The 27,780-nt window shown below is 38.6% G+C and overlaps 1 protein-coding gene across 1 annotated transcript; it reads left to right on the plus strand.

Annotated features, from left to right (window-relative positions):
- The first annotated feature begins 1,918 nt into the window (after positions 1-1,918).
- Positions 1,919-27,771, plus strand: HACD2 (3-hydroxyacyl-CoA dehydratase 2). Its single transcript, XM_060774866.2, has 7 exons — positions 1,919-2,168; positions 5,904-6,021; positions 7,908-7,926; positions 8,819-8,907; positions 14,076-14,197; positions 16,209-16,387; positions 18,582-27,771. Exons 1-7 carry the CDS (start codon positions 1,990-1,992, stop codon positions 18,662-18,664), a joined length of 789 nt encoding a protein of 262 aa, XP_060630849.2. The 5' UTR covers positions 1,919-1,989; the 3' UTR covers positions 18,665-27,771.
- Positions 27,772-27,780: the final 9 nt, after the last annotated feature.

Below are 27,780 nucleotides of genomic sequence, written 5' to 3' on the forward strand. Positions count from 1 at the left end.
CCACATGACCAGGAGGTGTTTACAGACAACACTGGCTCTTTGGTTTAGAAATGGAGATGAGCACCATCCCCCAGTGTAGGATACAGCTAGACATAATGTCAGGGGAAAACATTTAGCATTACTATATACCACTTGAGAAGATTCTACTCAAACGGTTTTTTGGCTCTTCTCTAAAAGATTGTGTTGGCTCTTTTCTAAAAGGTTATGATCTCTAAAAGGTCATGCCTTTCTAAAAGTGCATCTACATTGTATAATGAATGCGGTTTGACACCACTTTTGAGGGAAGTGCAGTTTTACAAGGGAATTTTCAGGAATGCTTCCAATGACTGTAAGTCCCATATCTTCTGATTTACTGCCAAACTGCCATATGTGACTGTAGAGGGCCTTCATTTGCAAAAATGCTAATGTGTAGAGAAAGAGCTGCCAAGGACCAGAGATGCAGAAAGTATTCCCTAATACTTTCCTAATTTCCCAGCTGCCTGAAGTATCGACTTATCCTTTCCAACTGAAGGTTCATCACCAAAGAACAATAGACTATAGTTGTGCCATTGTTAAGGTCCCACGTGTGCCTTCATGCCTGTCAAAGTAATAGAGCCAATGAAATTTGTATTCGGCAGCTTAGACCAATGAAATGATTGATCTTTGAACACCAATGAGAATATGTTTTCAATTCTTTGTGAAAGTGATTAAAGCCTTATGGCGGTGCGACAAAACCTTTGATTGCATTCCTGTCTGCATGTTTGTCATTATTGCTAGGCTCACAATAAAAGCCTTTCTAGTAAGAGTCCAACTTGTGGCCTCTTCCTTACACTGCTACCTGGGCCTTTGAGGGGACTCCTAGGTTGCATTTGGAGTCCGGGTGTGCCTGTGCCCTTACGTCGGTGCCCCTTCACTTCAATGCTGTGGAGTCCTAGGAGTTGGACTGGGTCTTCTGCCAAAGAGGGCACGGGGCCTACTCAAACTACAACTCCAAATCAGCCGCGGCGGTTAAGGTGGTGTCAAAACTGCATTTATTCTGCAGAACACAATCATAGAGTTGGAAAAGACCTCATGGGCCATCCAATCCAACCCCCTGCCAAGAAACAGGAGAATTGCATTCAAAGCACCCCCGACAGATGGCCATCCAGCCTGTTTAACAGCTTCCAAAGGAGCCTCCACCACACTCTAGGGCAGAAAGTTCCACTGCTGAACAACTCGCACAGCCAGGAAGATCTTCGTCATGTTCAGATGGAATCTCCTTTATTGTAGTTTGAAGCCATTGTTCCGTGTCCTAGTTTCCAGGGCAGCAAGCTTGCTCCCTTCCCCCTATGACTTCCTCTCACATATTTATACATGGCCCTCATCATGTCTCCTCTCAGCCCTCTCTTCTACGGGTTAAACATGCCCAGCTCTTTAAGCCACTCCTCATAGGGCTTGTTCTCCAGACCCTTGATCATTTTAGTCGCCCTCCTCTGGACATATCAGGGCCCTTCCACACAGCCTTATATCCCAGACTATCATGGCAGAAAAATGGCTTTGAACTGGGTTATCTGAGTCCACACTCAGATAGATTTTCTACCTTGATATTCTGGGATATAGGGCTGTGTGGAAAGGCCCTCAAAAGACAAAAATCATAGGGCCCCTTAACACAACAAAAGAACCCACAAAATCAAGGCAGAAAATCTCACAATATCTCCTTTGAACTGGGTTATCTGAGTCCACACTGCCATATAATCCAGTTCAAAGCAGAAAATGTGGGATGTTATCCAACTGTGTGGAAGGGAGCTATGCTACAATTGCCTCATGCCTTTATGAGGGAATCAAGAGAAGTCCATCCTCCAGTCAACCAACCCCTCCCCACTGCCAAGACGCTGCGGCCCGCCCCTTCCCAGAGACGCCAATCAAGCTAGGCGCGCCCTCTCATTGGTGGAGGGCCCCCTAGCCCCGCCTCTGGGCCTAGCAGGAGGTGAGGGAAAAGAAGGAGGAAGAGGCGGCGTTGGTGGATGAACCATGGCGGCCTCCAGCAGCAGTAGCAGCAGCAGCTCCCGCCGGGCGGATAATGGCCTTGGGGGCGGCGGGGGGCAGCAGCAGCAGCAACAGCAACAAACGGCAGGCTCCCGTCGACGGAAAGGGCCCGGCGCCTTGGCCACGGCCTACTTGGTCCTCTACAACGTTGTCATGACAGCAGGGTGAGCGAAGGGAGGGGGAGGAGGAGGAGGAGGAAGACATCTTCCCTTCACCTCCTCCACGCATGCGCCGTCCTCCTTTTACTTTACTCCTGAGGTACCTCTACAGCAGGCATGGGCCAACTTGGGCTTGCCCTCCAGGTGTTTTGGGCTTCAACTCCCAGCATTCCTAACAGCCTCAGGCCCCTTCTTTTTCCCCCTCAGCCGCTTAAGCGGTTGAGGGGGAAAAGGAGAGGGCCTGAGGCTGTTAGGAATGCTGGGAGTTGAAGTTCAAAACACCTGGAGGGCGGGCCCAAGTTGGCCCATGCCTGCCCTAAAGCCAGATGCAAAAGACTTATAAAGCCCGGGACTTCGCTTTGAATACCAAAACTTTACAAAGCTCCCTGTTCTCCAACACAAACCTTCCTTTCTCAGTTACCAGGAGAAGCCCAGCAGCATAATTCAAAGGGCAATTGAAAGCATTTTGTTAAGTACTTGGAAATCTTACTAATCCATTACAGCCCATATCACATATCTGCAGTATACTGCATCTACCATGCTCCAGTTCCTGTTCTAAATCAACAGGAGCCCCTTTTGCCCAATAAGTTTTATATGTAAGTATATACATATATACAGGGTGAGGCAGCATAACTTCCTTTTTTCAAAACTTAATAAAACCCATTGTATGAATCAGTTTTGTTACCTAAAGTTTTGTTTTACATAGTTTTGAAGATCAAATTAGGTAGGTGACGTCCCCCATTCTCTCTACACTGAGTAAACCAATTTCTGGCGTTTTTCATGATTCTTGCCAGCATAGCAGGCGTTATGTTGGCAATTTCGTCCTGGATGTTGGTCTTCAAATCTTGTAGGGTCCTTGGACTGGTCACATAAACACGAGATTTCAAAAAAAAAAAACCCATAGAAAAAAATCACAAGGGGCCCAATCTGGAGAGCGGGCCGGCCACTCCAAATCCGCTAAAAAACAAGGCCTCTATGGCAAAAGCACGCTCCTCACTGTTCCAATGCATGATGGCAACTGAATTGTGTCAGGATAAAACTTTATACTCCCGCCTCTTGAACAAGACCACTAGCGCTCCGTTACGTCTTCAACCGACTGAATGGCACACATTTTAAAAAAGGAAGTTATGCTCCCTCACCCTGTATAATAGGCATACAAATCAAACTTGGATGGTTAAATCTGTGGATGTGGAGGGCCAGCTGTGCCACAGCATTAGCAATCGGAGTGTGCCTAAGTCCCAAGAACCTAAAAACCAAACCCTGTAATTAAAATATAGGGGCCTTCAGTATCTGATGTAGTTTGGCTCCAGGATCTGCAGTGGATAGCAAAACCCATGGGTGCTCAATAACTGTTATATACAGTGATGTAGTAAAATGACCTCACATGAAATGGCAAAGCCAAGGTCTTCCCCGCTCCCTTCCTCCCCCCCCCCCCGCCCCTCTATATATTATAATATTTTCAAGTTGTGGATGGGTGAATCCATGGATACAGAGGGCCCACCCTATTCCAAGTCAAGCTCTGCAGGAAGATTAAGAATCAAGCCTTATAATAATGGGAGGAAAACAGATACCCTTCAAATCGGGAATGGGTTGGGTTGAAAAAGGGCAGTAAATTCCTGGAAGGACTGGCAGAGGTTTCTTTTTCCTCCTCCTTTGCACTTAGATTGCCTTTTCTCTACCGAAACGTCCTTTTCCTCCTCCTTCTGCATTGCTAGGCTACTTTCTTTATCCCTTACCCATCCATGTGGTGGTTGCCTCCCTTGCTAGACCCCTTTCTCTTCCCTCAGCAATTTGAGCTAAGCTTCTCCTCCTTTGACTGTAGCAGTAGCAGCCTATTCTACTCTGCAGGTGTGTGTGTGTGGGGGGGGGGTGCTTTGAGACCTCACACTTTACATCAGAGGTTCTCAAACTTTTTAAACTGCTAAGTCCTTTTTGATGTAAACATTTCTTGTGGAGCCCCACGAATGTTTATGTATTATGTATATGTATCAGGTATGGGTAAACATTTTGCTCAAATACACAATATTTCAGTGGAAGACCCCAGGGAACATCCAGTTCAACCCCCTTCTGCCATGCAGGAAAAGCACAATCGAAGCACCTCCAACAGATGACCACTCAGCCTTAATAATAATAATAATAATAATAATAATAATAATAATATTGTGGAAAAGAAAAAAAGTTTGGATTATTGATGTTGCCATACCGGGTGACAGTTGCACTAAAGAAAAACAACAGGAAAATCTCAGCCATTATCAGGACCTTAAAATCGAACTGCAAAGGCTCTGGCATAAACCAGTACAGGTGGTCCCAGTGGCCATCGGCACACTGGGAGCCGTACCAAAAGATCTCAGCTGGCATTTGGAAACAATGAACATTGACAAAATCACAATCTGTCAACTGCAAAAGGCCACCTTACTTGGATCTGCACGCATCATTTGAAAATACATCACACAGTCCTAGACGCTTGGGAAGTGTTCGACTTGTGATTTTGTGATACAAAATCCAGCATAGATATCTCGTTTGCTGTGACGTACTGTGGGTTTGTGTCAGTAAAATAATAATAATCATTATCATCATAATTAATAATAGGAGCAACAGTCCAACTCCTTTCTGCCATGCAGGAAAAGCACAATAATAACAGCCCCAACAAATGACCACATGTTAAACCCACTAGAGTAGTTCAGCCTGCTTTGAATGACTGAATAAGTAAGACCAAATTTGCTGTCTCTAAACAGAATTTCAGCTGACACTCTTCTTCACCACTACTCCTTGCATAATTGTAAACATGCCCAGAAGGGGCACCCAGATGATGACACTGGGTCTTTTGGAGAGAATTGGCAACCTCACCCAGATACTGAAAATCAAGAAAAACAGGCTTCTCTCAGCCACAGTACCTGTTATCTTGCCTAGAATATGTTTCAGCTTGTTTGCCTCTAGACATTTATTCATAGATCCTTCATGGTTTCTTGCAGCAGTTTCTTATAGATGAGCATGAAGAACAGAATACGACCTTCCCGCATCCCCTAAATTAAAAGTCATGTAGTGAAACTCATCACTGTTTGGCTTTATCTTCCCAGAGCAGGAGTCATGTGGCCTTCCAGATGGAGCTGGGCTATAATTCCTGACTTTTCTTTTATCTTTTCTAAGTACTGGTGGATATGCAAATAAATATTTTGAAGTTACTTTTTATAATCTTTAGAATATTGGGGGGTTTTTTTGTTTATGCAGGATATTATATTGTGTGAATTTTGTCTTCTCTTGGAGCCTTACTAGATATGATAGCAGGGAAAACCCTTATCTATAAATACCCAGGAGATTTAACACTGGGGGAAAAAAAGACCAGAGCTAGCTACGGGTGGGGTTTTCATTGGGAACATGGGTGGGAGGTGTTAAATCTCCTCACCACTTGCAATTTACATATGTCCGCTGCTCAGAAGGGTTTCTCTAAGCCAGTATTGGCACCCAATTGCAGTATGTCAAACAGAGGTAGCAGTTGTCACTTGTGTGTATCAGTAACTTTCCTGCTCTTAGAGCAGTGGTGCTCAACCTTTGAGTCCCCAGATGTTTTGACCTTCAACTCCCAGAAATCCTAACAGCTGGTAAACTGGCTGGGATTTCTGGGAGTTGTAGGCCAAAACACCTGGGAACCAACAGGTTGAGAACCATTGCCGTAGAATAAAATGAATGGGTCAATTTCTGAACAAGCGCTAACCAAACATTTCCAACTCTGTTTTTTCCTAGTTGGCTTGTTATAGCTGTTGGATTAGTCAGAGCATACATCGCCAAAGGTAGCTACCACAATCTATATTATTCAATAGAAAAGCCTCTGAAATTCTTCCAGACTGGAGCTTTACTTGAGGTATGTGAGATATGGGGCCAAGAACCATCTCCATGTTATCTATCTATCTATATATATATAAAAATGCTCTGTTCATTTTGAGTGACATCATAACTCAAAATCCGCTAGATGAATTGCCACCAAATTTGGCCACAAGACACCTACTAACCTAATGAGTGACAATCATTAAAAAATGATTTTTATCATTTGAGAGTTGTCGTTGCTGGGATTTATAGTTCACATGCAATCAAAGAGCATTCTGAAATCCAAAAGCATTCTGAATTGAACCAAACTTGGCACATAGAACTCCCATGACCCACTGAAAATACTGAAAGCGTTTTGTTGGGCATTGACCTTGAGTTTTAGAGTTGTAGTTCACCTACATCCAGAGAGCACTTTTGACTCTCAAACAGTGAAGGATCTAGAACAAACTTGGCACGTATACACCATATGGTCAAATATAAAGAATGATGGAGTTCGGGGGGAATAGACCTTGACATTTGTGAGTTGTAGTTATTGGGATTTATAGTTTGCCTACAATCAAAAAGCATTCCGAACCCCACCAATGATAGAATTGGGCCAAACTTCCCACACAGAACCCCCATGACCAACAGAAAACTCCGTGTTTTCTGCTAACCTTTGGCAACCCTTCTGACACCCCCTCACAACTCCCCCAGGGGTCCCAACACCCAGGTTGAAAAATGCTGCCTTAAGGCCATCCAGTCCAACTCTCTTCATCAAGGCAAGAAAACATAATCAGAGCCCTCCTGACAAAGAGCCATCCAGCCATAGATTAGATAGATAGATAGATAGATAGATAGATAGATAGATAGAACAGATATAGTATCATAGATTTGAAAGGGACTCCTAAAGAAGGACAATTATATGTTGCATGTTCCAGAGGAGGCAAACCAGACAATCTCCACATCAACACTGACAAAGAAACAACAAAAAATATTGTTTACCCACAGGCATAAAGAAGTCACATATATTAGAAACCAGTACTTTCTCATTACTTTATTTTCCAGATCACCAGACTGGGCCACAGCAAAGTGTGGCAGGGGACGGCTAGTTTACTCTAAAAATGAATAAATTTGCTTCTGAGCTCCTTCAGTGATTGTCTATTCAGAATAAGATATAGGTTTAGTAATTTTACACAAATTGTTAAAAAAAACTATAGACACTTCTATAGTTCCACTCCTTGACTATTAAGTTGTGAGATCCCATCATTGTGTGAAAATGAGATCTCATCTCATCTCATCTTGTAGAATCATCTGAATCACTCTCAGTAATTCATAGAAGTGCTACACACATACTGGCCTAATTCATTCCTTCATTTTTGGAAAACAAACATCTGCTCCAGTTTAGGTACCATTTTAGAAAGAAATTATTGAGAATTCCAGTGATATTTACAAAGATTTGGATAAATTAAGTATATCTTCCTCTTGTGATTTTTTTCTTCCCTAAAAGTTCAATGCACAGGAAAACAAATATATAATTTAGATACATTGCCATTGAAATCTATATAAATAAATATGTAATGTTAGTTTGTGGGATTAACACAACTCAAAAACCACTGGATGAATTGACACCAAATTTGGATACAATACACCTATCAGGCCAACAAGTGACTATCACTCATAAACACTGAAAACACAGTGGAAGAGACTTAAAAAGCCAAAAATAATAATATATTACAACACATACACAAAACCACATATATACACATACATACACACACAAAACCAAATAGACAGGGGGCGGCTAGTATTAAATATGCACACATAATAAATGCCTAGTGAAAGGTCTACTCACTGTTTCTGATCATAAAACATGCCGATCTTATAATAAACCCAAATTGTGTTATTCTTGAGTTATTACTGATGCAAATATTCTTTTTGTTTCAGATCCTGCACTGTGCAATAGGTAAGTCTGCCAATTCAATGTTAGTATATGAAACCCCGAACGGAGATCACAAAAGCATCCAAGAAATGACTGGCTAATAATCAATCCAGAAAACAATTTCCTTGATTTGTTTTATAATACTTGTTCCTAAATATGACAGCTAATGGCACTTCAGATGATATTTTAGGATTTTTTGTGGAAAGATTTCCCATAAACAAAGCACAAATAAAATCTGTTGATTGGTTTTTTTGTCTGCTGCAGTAAAGTGCGTTTTGAATTGGAATAGCAACTCCGCATAAAATTGTATCTAGTATGTGAGCCACTTTATGTAAAATACATGCAGCATTTCTGCTGTAGCCAGCATTAGTCATAGTAAGCTGGAAGTTCAGCAATCCCCCATCCAAATTTGCTATTGTCCTTTAGTTTCTGAAGTAAATGCAGTTTCAAATGCAGTTGTTGAGCTGTGGAAAAAAGGTATTTGACAAAGCAGATTTTGTAGGGACATACGAACTGTCTTGATGGGTCAAACCAGGATGTTTCATCCAGCACTTGGCAACTACAGCAGTCCCCATATACACCTGGACATGTCACTGATCAAGCTTACTGAAGGGGACAATCTCTTTAACAAATTTTCCCCAACATTTGTTATTCTGAGGGAAACTAGTCATGCGTCCTTCTGTCTTATTGCTTACCTTGGTCTTGTTTGCTTTTACTACTAAACTATGGTTCAGAGTTATAAGCAAAAACTGCAGCAAACCTCTGGTTTGTATGCTCCTGGCTCTTTCCACAGCTTTGCTTTCAGAAGACTGTCATTCTCCTAACCATTTCCAAATCATATTACTATAAAATGCTGTATAACGTCTTTAAAATTCTGAAACAAAGGCTGTTTACTAACCTTAAACTGTCTTCACAGGGATTGTTCCTTCTTCTGTTGTACTGACTGCTTTCCAGGTGATGTCAAGGGTTTTTCTGACTTGGGCTGTAACCCATAGTGTAAAAGAGGTAAGTTAAAACAAAAGGAGTGACCACTTTTTATCTAAATGTAGAATTATCATATCCGTTTATACTGGTTGACATCTCTGCTTGAGCAATTTTTGTGACATCAGAGCTGAATTCAACATAAGTGAAACTAAATTTTATTATATTTCCTTGCTGATTCTTCTCTGTAGAGAGCAGGAGTCTCTGGGGAAATGTCCTTTGTGTGGAAAGAAGCATTATGTGGGACTGAATCAGGCTAAATGTGCAGTAAATAAAAGATAAGGTCTCCAGCCATAATATTTCAGTGCTTCTGGTCCTTCAGTGGCCTGGATTCTTTTTATTTTACTTATTTAGTAAATTTATACTACACTTTTCTCTCGAAATGGGATTAAAGGTGTCTTGCCGGTTGGCCTGCTATGCTTTCCTAATGTCCATGCTCATGCAGTGATTTTATATATCTGAAATAAGAATCAGTGGAGAGTCCATTATGAATACACTGATTAGTCAACGCTGTGTAATGTAGATCTGGCTAACCAATCTACCATTTTGACCAGGACAAAGAATCAGACCCGACGTTCACATAGAACTGTACTCATTGGTTCGAACAATTTCTGTGTTCCATTGTAGCAAGTTGGAAGATTAAGAATAAGTGGGCATCTATTAAAACTACATTGTTTTAATGGGGTCGGGCTGGTAGCACAGCTGGTTAATCAGCTGCGATAAATCACTGCTGACCGAAAGGTTGCAAGTTCAAAGCCCGAGTTGGGGTTGAGCTCCCGACTGTTAATAGATGTTTTAAAAAAGCTGTTAAAAATAGCCCAGCTTACTGTCCACCTAAGCAGTTTGAAAACAGCTGTGCTGGGAGTAGAGAAAATAGGGATCACTTAAAGCGGAGAAGTTAATTTATGACACCATAAAAATGTTGTCATATTGGAAGAAGCAACAGCTCCCCCTGTGGCCAAATAGAGCAACCTCCAGGATCCGAAGTGGAAAAATTGCTGAATAGCCTCTATCTATCTGTATGTCGTCTATGTCAAAAACGGCATTGAATGTTTGTGGTGTATGTGTACTTTGTTATCTGCCCTGAGTCCCCTTCAGGGTGAGAAGGGCGGAATAGAAATACTACAAATAAATATATAAATGGTATCAAGAGCAGGAAGTGCAACCTTGCTAGACTGACGGAGGACTGTATTTTTCAAATCTCCACCATGCTTGGTATATATACACATGGAATTAATTATTCTCCATGAATTTTATACTGTTTTCTTAGGCAAGGGATGCTTACCTTTTTCTAACTATGGGCCCTTCCACACAGTCCTATATCCCAGAATATCAAGGCAGAAAATCCCACAATATCTGCTTTGAACTGGGTTATCTGAGCCCACACTCAGATAATGTGGGATTTTCTGCCTTGATATTCTGAGATATAAGGCTATGTGGAAGGGCCCTATGTTCACTCTTTTCTAACTGCTGGAAGGAGCAGAGGATAAGAGCTGAAGTTAATGGTCATGATAGAGAGGAAAGAAGTATGTATGGGGTCAAGCACACAGCAGCAGCCTTTCTTAATTTTTATAGGGTTTTCTTAAATAAGAAATACTTAAGAGGTGGTTTTGCCAGTTCCTTCCTTTAAAATATAGTCTCCATCACCTGGCATTCATTGGTGGTCTGCTACCCAAGTGCTAACCAGAGCTGACCCTGCTTAGCTTCCAAGATCAAATGAATATTTCGGACATACTATTCTCATATTGCTGTAGCTAAAACATATATCAGAAAATATTTTCAATATCTGAAAAGCAAGAACATGATTACATACTGTCAGGTTCCAAAACCTAGGGTTTCCAACCTGGTATATTGCTATGATAGGCTGATAATGGTAATCAGCTCTGACACAGAAATTATTAATTAGCTCTTAAATAAAATTAATTTCCTTGAAAGACAAACATGTCCTGTATTATGATTTGTTTTGTTTTGCTTTGCTTTTTTCTCTTAAGGGGTGTATACACACCTGAATTCCATGAAGAATCTCAACTGTTATGGATTTTGTAAGACTTGACATGTGGATGCATGAATAGTGTGGTTGGTCTCAGAGTTAAAACTGTTCATGTACTTTTAGTTTCTTGAATGAGAAACTCCTAATAATCTCTGTGTTTGGATTTTTCTTGGAACTAACTCTTGAAGAAAAAAAAACTTCTCTTATACAATTTCTGATTTAATCAAATGTTTACCTGATTTAGTACCTGACATGCCAGTGTTATGCCTTCTGTTATGGCTTCCTGAAGTTCAGTGCTTTGTGTTTAATTGCATGGGATAGTTCAGTAGTGATTTAAGAATGTGCTTGCTTTTCTTCCTAGGAGGGTCAGATTCTTAGCATGTTGTGGCCTTTCTGCTTCTTGACACCTGAAATTTTCTTTACTGAGAACAGATCTTCAAAGCTTCATCTTGAATATTGCTCTCCTGCCTTTTAATGGGGATGGGAAAAATAGAGCTGTTGGCAAACAAAAACAAATTAGTGAGGAAAAGCAGTCACAATCACAGCATTCCCTGATTAATTTCTCTATAAACCAGTATCGGCAAGTAGAATAAAAGTTAAAAAAAATTGTTGGTGGAATCCTAATATAGCTAAAATGTCTTGCCATGTCTTCTTGAAAGCAATGCACCTTAGTTTTAAACATCACTAATTAATGTATTGGTAATCTTTAAGTCAGCTAGGTTGCCTTTTGTTGTCTGGGATCTTTAGGCATTGCATCAGTTATACTAGTATGTGTAACATGCAGACACACAGTTCTCTCTCTATGACATTGACCTTCACAAAAACAGTTTGCCTATTGTTGGGCTATCTGTTTTTTAGGCAAGACATTAACATGTGATGTGCAATGTGTGATTCATAGGATAGATGTAAACCTAAATTGCTTCTTAATTTCAAAACTTAAAAGGATCAAGATTTTACAAGATAGGCATCTAGCCAGCATTGCTATTACTTTTTAGTCAGCAAACACAGCTAACCCTTCCACAGATAATGTCGCATCACAGATATGCAATATGTTCATCAGTCACTGTGATGTACAAAGTGCTTATGTAGTACTCTACTCTATTTATGATCTTTGAATTGCCTGTATCCCAGCAGACTTGGGTATCTTGAAAATGTTTATGTTGTTATTAGGAGCTAATACATGACGGGGTTCCTCATACTTTCTGAGTTATGGTAGACTTATCCCTTATTCTTTAGTGTTGTCTTCAGTAATGACAACATTTTCTCTTGATGGTGGATTGTCTGTGAAAGAAAGCATACTCCTTGTCAGAAAGTTAACTGCTTGTGGGCAGAGGGATGATTGTGTTTCATTTTAATTGATAACTTACTTGTCAGTCTCATAGTGTTAATAATTTAACAACTAACAAATCATGTAAGAGTCCTGATGGAATCTTAATAGCATGAATTTCTGTTAATATTGCAGTTTGTTTTCCAGTTGACTGTTTAAAATTCAGCTAAGCTTTTTTTTTTCTCAAAGGGAACTAGCTAAATTGAATTTAAAAATAAATACTTTTCATGTGACCAGTAGGTGTCACTAAATGCTGTGTTATATCTTTACAAAACTTTTCTACTATAAGGGAGTGTTTGCTTGTCTTTTCAAAAATTTAATAGAAATTATTACTGATTGCTATACTGAGATAGGGATTTTTATTACGATACTGGCAAGGAAGAGAAGGAGCCTCCTTCAGCCCATCCTGCAGTCCTGATTCAAAACAGACACACACATATCCTTTCCTGCTGCTATTTATGTTTTAAAGCATCACAAAACACTGGAAACTGCTTAATGTATGCAGTTATGAGGTAAGCCTCATCCCTGTCCATTAGAAGTAGGCTTCCATTTATCCTCTTACTTCAATATATAGGGATATAATGAAGTGGAACAACAATAATGCCTTCAATTTGCAACCATTCCATATTTCCTCAATTTTCTATATTACAAGAAAGGAAGAATAGCTGTATGTGGGAATATAGATACATAACCTTGAGTTATGTGTTCATATGTCACATGTAACAGGCAGCCAGATGTTGGGTACAAAAAAGTACAATAGGCTGTTGCAGAAGTAAAGGCAGTCCCATAGGTAAAAAGCAAGCATTATTTTTAATGTTTCTGCCTAACCAGATATGGAAAGGCCTTACTGCTTCTCAAGTTACAAAACTGGAGATGAACAAGTAGAATAGTACAGTGTGGATGCTCATTTTGTAAACCTGCTTGAGTTGATAGCTTAGTTGTAATTAGGGGGTGCTACACCGAACCTATTCATATGTTTAGCAGAAATTATGATGGTGCATTCTTGGGCTCAGTTTTCATAGTATTCCAGCAACACGGGAGCTACAAGAACCTCACATTGTCTTGTCACAGTTCCATGAGAAACCTGTGTACAATGTAGAAGGAAATATGCTTCACCTTCACCCATGTCTGTAAGCCTCTAATCAACTAATCAGTACTTCTTGTCTTACTCCAGTGGAGCAGGAAAGAGCAGTACTGCTGGGGATTCCAGAGCTCTGAAGTCACATGGTCAGAAGTCACAGCCTCTGAACCAACATGCTGATCTCCAGAAGCATCAGCAATTGTTCTAAATATTCATACGGTGCAGTCCACATACCTGCAGGGGACCTGTTCTATGACTTACCATGAGAATATGAAACCGCAGATACTATCAACTCCTATTGAAAATAATATCTTCCAATGGAAGCATTCCATAGAATTATGCTGGATGACCTAGAACATGCCTATTTTTTTTTACATTGCAGATCCCATTCCCATGGATAGAGTGGTTATGTTTTGTTCTGACATTCAGGCTAAGTCTGTAAAAGTTTGAACAACCAAGGCTCGAGAAGACTGGAAACAAACAGGCATTTCTTGTTGTTGTTTTGTGCATTACTAAAGTGTCTAGATTTGAATGCTTCTTGGAGGTTTCTGAATCATATACTGACAAGGAAGAAGAAGAACTTAGTATGGTTTTTAAAGGAGGAGGGAAGTTGTTGGCTATGTGTGCTCACATCAAGATTATTTGGAATAACCACTAACCCTGGGCCTCCTTTTGCCTAGGTCTGTGACATACAGTGCACTTTCTTGAGGATGGAGAATACAGGCAAGGGCTCTCATTTTAAACATGTTATGCCTCGTTTTGAATTGGTCAACAATTACATTTTTCTTAAACAGGTTCAAACTGAAGACAGTGTCCTCCTCTTCGTTATTGCCTGGACGGTTACAGAGATTATCCGTTACTCCTTTTATACATTCAGCTTATTAAACCATCTCCCTTATCTCATCAAATGGGCCAGGTAAGGATATTCAACTTTATCAATTTATGAGTAGACCCCAGTGGGATAAGAAGTAGATTTGTAAGAAAGGTAAGTACGGCTCAAGTATTCCTTATCCGAAACGTTTGACAGCAGAAGCGTTTTGGTTTTCAGGGGAAAAAAATCGATTTTGGAATATCTGTGAAATGGCAGGAATCCAAGTATAGCGCTCAGTGTGAATTCACACTTCCTGCTATTTCAGGAATCCTAGTATCTCCCTCACGCTTTGTGTCTCATTTGTCGCCATTTGTATTGTATATGAGGTGTGAGGCTAGAAAGAGGCTATGCATGTGACAGACCTTATTATGCCTGATACTGTATTCAGGAAAAAGATACAGTATGTACTGCACTAGAGATCTCCGTGGAGCCTGCCATTTGCATGGGTCCTGCTTGCAAATGAATGACTAAGAGTGCCTCAGCAGCTTCTTCAAAAACAGAAGAGAGCAGCTGGTAGCCAAAAGCTGCAAATTTTGAAGCATTTCAGGGTTCAGATTAGGGTTACTCAGCCTGTACTCAGCTCAGTTCTAGAAAGCTTCATACAGTATATGTTCTTTAAATTATTAACATTCTCTCACATAGAAGATAACATTTATACTTTCAGATATACCTGAACAAATTCTGCTATCTCTTAATCAAAACTGCTTTTAGGTTTCTCCAGCTTCTATAATGTGAGAAGTCAGAACCAAATTTCACATGGAATTGTAAATAATCCTTGTTTCAAAGGGGAAAAATAGCTGGAATCTGGTCAGGAATAGCTTCGCAGACCAGAGGCTTAAAACCCTTTCGTGTTTTGTAACAACTCCACACATTTCCCTCCCAAAATAGCATCAGTCTGTGTTTGCAGGAGGGGGGGAAATGCAGTCACCCTGAACCAGCTGATATATACACATTTTTAAAATAAAATTCACTCACCCTGTGTTATGTGCTTAATACTGCATATAGTTTGGCTCCTAATTTATCTGTTAGAAACTACTCAGTTGTATTGTTTGAGTAATCTTTTTACAGGTTTTTTCCCCTTTAAAAAAAAAAAACAATGTGCTTACTCTTACATACTCACACACTTAAATTCAGTTCTCTGTCAAGTTTCCATTATCTAAATATATCTTTTTATGATATGGTTTTTTAAAAGAGACTTTTACAGAGAAACTAAAGCAGTGACATTTAAAATTGAAATGTGCTGTATGCTGTTTTTAAGTCACTTGATATGTTGGCAAGCTTTACGGCAGGTCCTTGAAAAGGAGCAAGATATATTTTCAGGCTATTTCAGCTTATAAGGCAATCTTAAGTCTCTCCTGTCAAAAGTCCCAGTGAGTTCAGTAGTAAATGTGATTAGGGAGGTTACCAGAGACAGAGGACTTTTAGGCCAGTAAAAGGTTTAATATTTAATCCAAAAACAAGGCAACTCACACCATCTGTCACTTCATTAAATATCAGGCATTGGATTCAATTAAATGCTTTACATTTAATTAATATTTAATTTAATTTAATTGAGCTGCTGCAGTGTAGTTTTTGAGTGTTTGACTAGGAAACTGGGAGACCAGGATTCAAATTCTGACCAGCCATGAACTCCCACTTGGGCAGGTCGCTCTCTCTCAGCCTCAGAGGAAGGCAAGGGAAACCACCCTCTGAAGAAATTCTGCCAAAGAAAACCCATAATAAGTTTACTATAATCAGAAATGACTTGAAGGTATGTAATAACATATAAAACAAACTATTACATTCAAAATTAGATTCAAATCCCAGTCTAACATATAGAACAGCCCCCTTAAATGCATCAGGACTTCGATTCAAAACAAGACAACGAACTTACATCATTCCTCAGTTAACTAAATATCAGATATTTAATTCAAAATATTAAATTCAGATCCTAATCTCACACACAGTACAATCCTCTTAAATTCATTTGGACTTCTGATTAACCATGATTAGCATTGTGTGCTGAGTTCAATTATCTGGTGTTGATGTTTGCATATATATTTATTCCTTTTTTTAGGTACACCTTGTTCATCGTGCTCTATCCAATGGGAGTTTCAGGAGAATTGCTCACAATATATGCTGCTCTTCCCTACGTTAGGCAATCTGGTTTATATTCCATTAGTTTACCTAACAAATACAATTTCTCATTTGACTACTATACATTTTTGATCCTGACTATGATATCTTATATTCCAAGTAAGTACATTACTCTTTTGAATCCTTCAGCCCTTGAGATTCAAGTATATCTGAAAGCTATTTAGAATGTCTGTAAATCATTGTGTAAGGTACCCACATAATATTTCTGGTGTTTTGAACTAGAACATGTTGAAAATAATGATGAGGTTTCAGCAATAAAAAATAGCAATAAACTTAAATGGACATATCCTGTGCCTTTTAATAGTTAGGGAAAAGAACACAGGAAATGTCTGCTTGTTTGAAGACGCTAGTTCCAATTTATTCTTTTTTCTTTAATGTTTGAAAGAAAATTGCATACAAAGAAGACCCCTGGTTTCAACTTTAGTTGATATTCAATATTTCTGTAGCAGATGTTTTTGAAGCTAACTTTTTAAGTTCAACTGCTGTGATAGTAATGGAAAAAAATCTTTGAAACCAATTTGTTCCTGGTACAAAAGAATGTGATACTGGCACAACTGGTTGTGACAGTATTTTTAGGACAATTATCTTATTCAAAATATCAGCCTTGCATGGGAAATGTACACATTTACAAGGTGTAGAAAAGCCCTTTAATAAGTCACTCATGCATTTAAATCTTCCAGCTTCCTAAGCCAGTTGAAGTGCACAAACGTCATATTTTGAAGTAATGTTTCTAGCTTTCCTGGCACAAGAAAAAATAATTGGGTGCAAGAGATACTGCACCCTTGCTTTGTCTTGCTTGTATTTTGCTATTCCCGTAGCAGTGCATTTTTGTAAAAGGAAGCAACAAGTAGGAAATGCTCACTATTAATTTCTTCATAAAGATAGCTCATCTACATGTGTGCAAAATATTTATTTTAAACTAGCTGTAGTTTCCCAATGTCAGCTGTTGTTAATGATAGTTCAGTTTCAACTTCTCTGGAGGATGACTATGGGTACTTGAAAAATCCCTCATGTTACATGGCTATCTCACTTGCCTTGAGACACAGTGTACACCAGACATCTGCAAATCCAGGCCCATGAGCCAAACGTGACCCATTGGGCTCTTTGCCCTGGCTCCCATCTGCTTTGGCCTCCCCTTCAGTATGCGGACACAGTGACCCACCGCATCCCCAGGCTGAGATGGAGTCCAAAGGAGAGACAGCCGCTGGAGAGCACTCGGTAGCAGCATTGGCATGTTTCTCTCCCTCCTCTGGGCCTGAGGAAGGTGAGCTGCTGCCTTCCCAGAGCCCAAAGAAGATCCAGGGAAAGAAACTCACTGCTCTCAAGCAGCAGTGGCATGTTTGTCTCCCTGGAGACAGACCCGCCCCTTTCTTCCTGCCCCAGCCCCTCCAAGACCCAGCCATGCCCTTCCAGCCCCGACCCCATCCCTTTAACCCTGGCCACACCCCTTCTGGCCCCGCCTCTTCTGGACCCACCCACACTCCCTTCTGGCCCAGCCCTTGCAGCTGGACCCACAAGGCAGTCCCAGGGCAAAAAGGTTTGCCCATGTCTGCTGTATACAGTATCACTGAATAATCATTAAGGGACCCTCAAAGTGAGTTTTGAGTATGCCATCTAACCTATATGTGAAGTCAGACCATTCCCAATATGCCCTCCAAATATGCCCTCCATCTGTTTGCCCACAACACTGAGACAGAGAATAATTATATTTTATTTATGTAGATAGTGCAGCTGTATAAAATTTACTTCAGAAATTGCGACAGGTAGTATAGAAGTGAATAGGATATGGGGAGCAAAACCCTAACTGCATCTGAAAACAGGGCACTTAGTAGTGGTCTCAGAATAAACATTTGCACAAAAACAAAAAACAGGTATGTGTCTTCTAGCACCTTAGACACTGAGAAATATAATAGCTGGACCACAGACATTCTATCTCTCGCCAGTATATCCCAAGAGGTTCATTTGGAAGATACTGGGGAATCTGAAGTGATACCAGACTACTGGAGGATAAAATTGTGTGCATTAGCCTCTAGATCTGACCTGCTTTTTCAGTTATAGTAGAGAATGCTGCTACATTCCTTGTATAGAACTGATCTTTAGCAACTAATCCAAGTCACCTTATGTTTTGAAATTTAGGAAGAGAGGAACAGCAATTGCGTTTTTGTCTTAAGCAACAAACTATATTGGCAACATTGATATACCTGTGTAAAATATTGTGAATACATGTTATTACCTGAAATGTCTATACACAAAACCTTGACTTTTATTTACATCATTCTGTTTTGGTTTTCAGTCTTCCCTCAGCTGTATTTTCATATGCTACACCAGAGAAGAAAAGTCCTTTCCCTCACTGAAGAGCACAAGAAATCTGAGTAATTCCAGCTTTTGTACAAAGCTATGTGTGTGCATGGATACATGCTTTCATGCACACATAATCCAAGAAAGCTTTCAGAAGTTTATAAACAATATAGAGTATTAAAATGAAAATCAAAATAAATGTTTTGGTTAAGTATTACATATCTTTCAGAACTAGTAATTTTTCAACAAAATTTCAGCATGTTCTTTTAAAATGCAACTTATCATTCTTTTGCTTTCCGGTTATTTGCTTTGGGGGAAAAAAAAAACTCCTATTGCAATGTGAGTTCCTTGATTGGTTTGAGGGATAAAGTGTATGTGGTGCTTGATCAGGGATTATTTTATCAATTAATGGCTTGTGTGCATGTCACCTTCTTATGTACATTATTGTAACAGTATTTATCTGGAATGCTTTTTACAACTGGTCTAGACCTGATAACAAACAGATTTATGAAGTCCCACAAAAGACTGTACGGACTTCGGGTCTAGATGGGCTTGTTCTCCTTGGAATTCAGACCTGCAAAGAAAAACTTGCAGTGCATTGATTGCAGCAGTTAGCTGGTCACATAATCTGCACAATTGATATTTTTTTAAGAGTGGGGCCTTAAAATAATCCAGAGTTGCATAACTGTGTTTGAAAGGTGCAACCTATACCTCAAACTGTGTTGTTCTCCTGCTGTTCTTGAATGCTCCTCTTACAGGTTTTTTTTTTTACTCGACACCTAATTTTATTGAAATGTACACAGTATACGTAATTTATAATGGACATTATTTAATATAGGACTAATTATTTCCAAAAATTATTGGAGATGAAAATATATGACATTAATGTTTATCATCTAGAAATGTTCTCTAATTTAAAACAGGCTTTTTAGAGTTTAAAGTTTAAAATGTTTTTTTAACAGGGTTACTAATTTTGTGCCTAAACGCACAGTGAATATTGGTCAGTCCAGTTTGCTGCAAAGCTTTCTCATTCAGACAATGGCATTTTTATAACTTAACCAGATGGGAAATGTTGGTTTTGAATGTTTTTTTTTATTAAACAATCTGTTTAGGACAGTCTGGTTCAAAATGCTAATTGTTACGTGCCGCCTTGTTTACTTGCTGTATGGAAAGGAATATATGACTTCTTAAAATGGCCAAGTTTTCTTTCTGCCTGAACAGAATGAATCCTTAATTATTAGCCCAAACAACGCCTAAAGAAGAGAAATAGAAATTTAATTTAATTTAATTTAATGATTGTGGAATACAATGGGAAAACATCATTAAGTTTTCTAATGTATTGGTCACCTATGTGTATTAGTAAATCATAAACTTTATTGCATTTACATGAGACCTTTATTCAAAATTATTAGAGTAATCTTTAAAAGTGACATCCATCCTGTTTCTCATATATTCCGTGACACCAATTCTTATAACCCACACTGTCATACTTTACCTTATCTGTAAATTTCTTACAGTGAACTCCATTATTTCTTCCCATTCTGATCATATATATTATTAAAAGAATGTAACCCTTTATGCCTCCATAGTAACACATCAGCAAGCCTCAGCTTATATTGGATAGTCCAAAAATGTCTGGAAAGTGCATGTGCCACATCCACATGGTCATGAAGGAAAACTATTGTTCACTGAATGTACATGTTGTCCCCAAGAATTAATCTTGCCTGGGATGCTAATGGGACCTTCTGCCTTTCAAGGGCATGATGCTTAGAGGTTGAGTATGAAGCCTAACAGCCCATAGAGCAAAGAAATGCTTTAATACCACAGAAAGAATTGCGGCATTCTCTACTTTCAGTTCACCATGCTAGCTCGGGTCAAGATGTCCAGGAATGGCATCTCGATGTATCTTGATTTGCAGCACAGTAAAGATATGTAATATAGATGAACTGATTGTCAATGACAGGGCAAGTCAGCACATACTGTACCAATGTCATCAAAGTCATACCTGTAAGTTGCCTGTACAATGTAGGCAATTTCCCACAATTACCAATTTGTTTTTGTAATTTTTGTACACATCTGATACAAGATTCCACAAGCCTTTGCTCCTTTCTTTTAGTCCTGTGATATGGTCAAGAATTCTTTGCACTGCACAAAGAAAAAGGGGTATCCTTGCCAGATGCCAAGCAACGCAATTCTAAAAGTTGTGATTTGCAGTGGTGTGGGCACATCAGAACAAAAAGAGAGGAAAGTATAACCTAATGAATACCAATAGAAATTGACCAATAAAAGTAAATCTATCAATTTGTGAATTTATAGAATTATCAAATAATTTTAAAAGATACTACAGTAAATCCACATACAAATATATCAATACAATATAATTCACACTTCTCAAGGGAGTCATTTAGACTGAGGTTCTTAGAAGGAGTGAGGAGGGGAATTATATTTCAGCTCTTCATTTGTTAAAAAACCATTTGGATACTCTTTCGGTGGCAGTGTATATTCTCAAGTTATCAAAATTCTTCTTCAGCCATGAAACAAATAAACATTATAATCATTATGACCTTGAAAACATAACTATACACATAGAATATAACTCAATAATGTACATTACTTGCTAACCTTAAAGGGATGAATATGTACACAGTACATAACTGGTATCCCTCCTTCACTCCTCACAGCCTGTTAACATGCAAAAGCAGAAATGCTGTATTTTCTTCCAGCTTCTCTCATCTGTTCTAAATTATTATAGTGCCTTGGAAGACGGCTGTAGTCCTGTGTAATTTGTAATTCAACATCAAAAAGTGCTCCCGTTTGTATTACTAAAACCAATTAAAACTTTTGATGCTATTAACAAAATACAATGATGATGCACTAATGAAAGCATTTTTTAAAAAATCAATAGTAACAAACATTTTACATGAACAGATTAAATGCTCTGGCATGAAACTCAGGCTGTTACAATTTTCCTCCTATTGGATAGCATTCCATTCTCAATTATACAACACCAACACTAAGAGGTGATAAATAAAATTGCCCTGAAAAGAAACAAAAGCACTTAAAGATTATCCTAACTAAAAGCTTTTAACACAGTCTATCCTAACCTGAGGCGATTAAGGGATTGAGTTGATCATTTAGTATGTCTCTCTTATTCTTTATAGCCTGTATTTTTGGCCATAATTCTCTCCAAATTGCACCAAATCCACATATCTTTTTCATCATATTGAAAATCATTTTTTTGCTAGTAGTGCATGCATTCTTTGATTTTCTACACTTTTTATTTTCAATGAACCTTATCCTTATTTTTCTCATGGTCCTATCTACATACATCAATTTCCATGGACATTGTATGATATATGTAATTCCTTGTGAATTGCAGGTGATATTCCTTACTGTTTAATGTTCCTTAAAATTTTTCATCTTTTGCCAAGGCAAACACTGCAGTTTCCACTTGGAATATTGTCCCATAAGTCGATTTCTTTCTACTATGATGTGGGTAGGTCTTGTAGAAAATCTAATTTTGCTATGTGCTAGCATTTCCCTCGGATTCTGAACCACAAGGCAGCCCTTCTGCACCTACATCTTGTAAGGGCTTCAGGTATGCCAGGAGCTGTGCTAGGGTGTTGCTTACGATCAGCACACCTCCTTTGGCTGGTTGGGAGTAGAAACTACAGAAGTCTTACCTGCCTTACTGGTGATGAAGCAACTCCAATCAGCACAACCGTTATTCCAAATCAACCCGAACTTTCTACTGATGCTCCTCAATGCTGCTTTATATAGCAACAAAGATTTTTTTTATGTGTGATGCAGAGGTGCGGCCCATCCTATTTCCCATGTATACCTATGCACTTGCATGGCATTGTATACAAGCAGTTATCAATTGCATATGCTTGACTTAGTTCTAGCTTTCTTTGCAATTAGGTCTCTCGATTCATAGCAACAACACCTTGTATAACAATAATTTTGAGAGTATTTTGCAAGCAGCTTTCCAATCCTCCTGGAACTATGCAAGAAATATACTGTATAAAATATTAATCTGACTCCAGAAGTTGCCAGGGTGAAACAAGCCTCAGCTGCCTCCTTTTATCCCTGTGATTTCAGTAAGATTTCTTAATGTATGAGCTTCTGCCCTGAGTTAAATTGCTAAATTTCACCTAAAGCACTCAAAATCTGAAAAAAAATGAGAGTCAACACTATTCAGTGACAACTTTAATAATAGTCTTTTTTGCAGTTTTGAAAAGTTATGAAGTTTGAATAAACGGAGAAAAGCTTTCTATATTTGCACAAAGCACTCATCATATTATCCATCAGGGTTTTTAAAAAAACATGTTTCCATCAAATAAACACTGGATTCTTTTCTCTACATGACCCTGCAGTACTGTGGGTTAAAGCTCTGCCCTACTCCTACATCAGTGGTTCTCAACCTGTGGGTCCCCAGGTGTTTGGGCCTACACCTCTCAGAAATCCCAACCAGCTTACCAGCTGTTAGGATTTATGGAAGTTGAAGGCTCAAACATCTGGGAACCCACAGGTTCAGAACCACTAGTCTACATCAATGTCTTTGCAGTCTACCACTAACCTATTCTATTTCTCTACCATGATGCAGAAAAATCTGGATCATCTGATCCAGATTCTGATGAGATTGCACTTTTGAGGCTGATGGTTACTTACATATATGGAGAAGCATGCAGTGCAAAGATTGAGAAAAGTACTTCCAGTATATATGTTTGATCTGCAATTACATGCAGACTTATCTTGAGAGGCAAAACCATTTTTGTGATTCTATGCAGCTCCTGCTGGTTGGAATTCATTTTATAGAGGAGTTGCCCTCTATATAATTTCCAGCAATGGCATGAGGATCTCTGTCCTGTTGCTTTCTTCTATTGTGCTTGCCATTACACTCAAATACTCAGCCCCTAAAATTCTGTTGTTACATGACTAGGATAATCAGCTGAACAGTTGGAAGGAATTATGCGATACGACTATCTACATAGCCTTCACTTGCAAGCATTGCAACAGTGCTTTGACATGAACCAAGGGGGAAATCCCTCAGGCTGTTCTGTGACATACAGTTTCCATCTATTTGTTGGCATAATTGCATGGAATTTGGTGGTTGGTTGGTTTATTATCACATTTTTCATTGTTACTTTTATCTCATTTTAAACCAAGAGAAGCTTGGTTAACTAGCTGTGATTGTTCTCTGATTTAATCTTTATTATGTCTTTAGTTATTGTTCACTCAGAATTTGGTCCATTTAACTTATCTTTGAATTGTAATGCTGTTATATTCTTTGCTCGTGGTACTGTTAGGTTCTAGATGTTCCATGGCAACACCATAAACTTGGGAAGGGTTTGGACTTAGTCCCCTCTATATTTTGAAATATGAATGTGAGACCCCTGAGACCATGTAGCCACTGTTTTCTCTCTTCCATTTCTCATTAACTCCAGTGATTCAAGGATATTATCAAAAATTCATCAGATTTCGAAATAGGGAGACAGTCTTGCTTATGACAATGCATTTACCAGGTGCTGGTTTTTGGCTAGCTTTCAAAGGTAGAAATCTTACATTGCAATTTAAAGTTTAACTTGAAAATATGGGATACATCTTTTTTTTAAAAAAAAAATCTCAGTGGAAATCATGGACCTCCATGTAAACATGTGTTTCTTGGAAAAGATGTGGCCCACATTTCAACACAAGAAACTGGCAAAGCATTGCATCTCTTAAATTTAAAATGAAACCATTTGTTTTCCACTTCCTTCTGTTGTTTTTATTTCCCGACAATAACCAGAAAAATTTGGAAAAGATAGTGTGAAAGCCTGCTGCTAACACTGTAATATTTGCCCCTTTTGGAATTGTGTTGTGGGAGAAATCCGGTTAAAGCTGCCAACCCCTTAACTGACTCAGGACAGGACATTTAAAGCCATACATCCTTCTTGCTGCATTAGAAATTGGCAGTGTAGAGAGAGTCAAAGTAGAAATAGGACTGGTCTGCATCACCCTAAAATCGTGGCTGAGTGCCTCCCCCGCCCCCCCAAAACGCACATTGTGTATTTTACCATCTTCCAATTTTCAGATTCACTGAAGAGCCTTTATCATGCTTAAAAAGGGAAATTACAGTAACTGTTGACATATTTACTCTGGCTAAATTGTAAGAATTGTCCAGGAGAAACTTTACCAATAGAGGTCAGATTAAATATATCAACGGTTGTACCATGCATAGATGGCCAGAAATACTGAGGTATATGCATCCAGTGACTGTGGAAAGGTTGGTCAGCAGTCATTTGAACATTTGTCTTAGAATATTGTTGTTAGACAAACTGGTTAGCAGTCACTTGCAGGAAATAAGTGAAAGCAACTCTGGGAGTAATGTAGGCTGATGGGCTGCAACCCCCACCCCCTGCCCGAGGCTATTATGGTTTTCTAAGACCTATATTAAGTCATTTAACGGTTGACATTTGAGGTTTCTAGGCACCAATTCCACATACCTGAATGCTGTGCATATGTTCCAGTAATTCATGAATAGGTGCTGCAAAGTGAGCTACAGTTTTAGCAGAGTTGTCATCCAGTTCAAAAAGCTGCAAACAACTCCTTGGAAAAATTTTGGTCTCTCTTTTTTACTAGGCTCTTTCAACCAAATTCACATTATCCCAGATGGCTTTTAATTTTTAAAAAATTATATGATCTGCATTTAACATATGATTTGTCCCTAATATATACATTATCTACAATCTAGTTTTGGACTGCAGATAATGTAGTTCAGAACTAGTTTTGGAACTTTGTTGTATGACGTATCTTAATCTTCATACCAAAACGTTATAACTGACAACCGTTGATCTTTCCAAGAATCTGGAATAAAACATAAAACTTTGTGTCAGATACCAACAAGTTATGCATAGGTTTCCACTTCCGGCTGGCTACTAGAACTGGAATGGTTTATTGACCATTAAAAGTACTTTATCATTGCCTTAGATTGAAACATCTCAGGCTATCTGATATGAGGGAATTAATGTGCCAGTAACATATTTATATCCATTGGTAGCCATGCTTTCTGTCCTGGAAGATCTACACCAATTGGCAGCCGGTGGTTTATGGATCAACACTGGCCAGGGACCCCACTACTTTGAATTGCACTGACTTACACAAATGAGGAGCACAAGGCAGGGCAGTAGGGAAGGAAAAGCCTGAAATTGCTGCTGTTGCACTGCAACATCTCGATGCGGCTGAGCAAACAAAGGCCATTCTTTTTTTGGTGGGTCAATGAATACAATGTGCATGCCTAGCTGATTTTCTTGTGCACGTAGATTGTTTCCCGGCTCATTTAATGAAAGGGCAGCCCTGTAGACATAGGGTGGTTGTGTGTTCATCAAAGCTTTGTGGGGTGTTTGGTGCATATCTTATATTGTTTGTGACATGAGAGACTTAGTCCTGCCAATTGCTTAATTATTTTTAACCCAGCATTCACTGTACATTTCTCTGCAAAGACAGATATGTCATTATTAATAGATCCAAACATGTAAATACGCTTTTTAAAAAGTTAAAACACCCACAATTGTGATAAAATCTATACAATTTTATTTCTATTCATAACATGGCTACAGCAATTACTTGAATCCCCCTCCAATCTACTTATTCTCAGTTCCTATTAAGATACTCTTTAGAGTCTGGATTACTGCTACAACATTGGCATTTGTAAAGTGTTGGTTTCTCTGTGATCAAGAATGAACAGTATTTGAAGTATACTTTAACAAGTAGTTCTTAGAGCTTGGTTGGTCAATTTTTTCGTGGTAGCATAGAAAATTCCTTATATACTGATTGTCATCTTCTGCATGTATGAGAAAGTGACAAGAAAAGCTATCCTTGCATAAGCCATGTTCGTGTTCTGTGATGTTACTGATGGCAACATTTAAGAGCTTCTGTTTTGTTAATGTTAGTTTCGTCTTGGTCTGAGATTATTTTTCACCTGAGATGGAAGAGAGTGCTTGATTGGAGAAAAACCATGGTGAGGGAAAGGAGTTTTGAGATCTATTAATTATTGCAAAACTAGCAAAAGTTCCCAGCTTCTCGTGTGTTGGAGTTGCCCTTATAGTGTGATATATTAAAGACTTCAGGCAGTGTTACAGCATTGAGAAAGTTGAAGATTTTATATCTTTCTGCTGTGAGTGAAATAATGTGAAATAAATGACGTGCTTCATATTCTGGATGAAGCTTTTAAACTCTATCATCTGCTCTGTTGTAGCAGTTGCTCATGCCAAGCTTTTATTGGCAGTTCTGTTTTGTTTTTTTGTTTTGAAAACCAGACTATTTTTTTGTAATCTGACTTTTCTACTTTTTAAAAAGAGGACTCATTGTCCTGAATATATATATTGTCCTGAATATATATATGTAATGCTTATGAAAACTACCATCTAGAACTGAAGATAGTATTGTAGGCTGTGTGTACCTTCCTATTAATTAGTTTGCCACCAATTGATTTAAATGGTACTGCTGGCTACAGGTAGATTTAAGCTGGATTACATTAACCCTAAAACAACAATAGAATACATACTTGTAGGGCCCATTAATATCCATGACAAGTTTGATGTGTCTACTTAACAGCTTAACAGACTTGAAGCTATCATAGAGATACATACATGTTATCTTTTAATTCCATAGATAAATGAGAGATTATGATCAATGTGAATGCTTTCTTGAATAGCTTCATTAAATGAAGTTTGCATCTGTGTGTGTGTGGGCAAGATTACAAAGTTATTACATTTCAGTTAATATGTTAATTGATATATAACTGGATTTTTATGCATATTCATGTGCTGGAATTTGATAAAATTGTAGTATTTTGTAATTTTTCTATGTTGTGAATACAATTGTAATTTTATAGATGATTTACAATAATGTAAATGTTTTCATATATTGGCTGGAGTTCTAAAAGACAACTTTTTATGCATGTTTGGAAGATATTCCTATCTGATATATAGTGAAATGGTTTGCTGAATAATCCCATCACACAAACACCCACAAGCAAATCAGTTGTGTCTGCCTGGATTTGGAGTATTGAGAAGTGGTATCAAAGCACTGAAGTCTTCAAAATGTTCTTAATGAACCTGGACTGCAGTAATATATTAGTACTATTAATTTGTATGGATGTGTGTTTGCTTCAATTCCATTATCAATAAAACATTATTTCCTTGTGTGGGTTT

Source organism: Anolis sagrei, chromosome 1 (genome assembly GCF_037176765.1).
Source record: "Anolis sagrei isolate rAnoSag1 chromosome 1, rAnoSag1.mat, whole genome shotgun sequence".
Lineage (NCBI taxonomy): Eukaryota > Metazoa > Chordata > Lepidosauria > Squamata > Dactyloidae > Anolis > Anolis sagrei.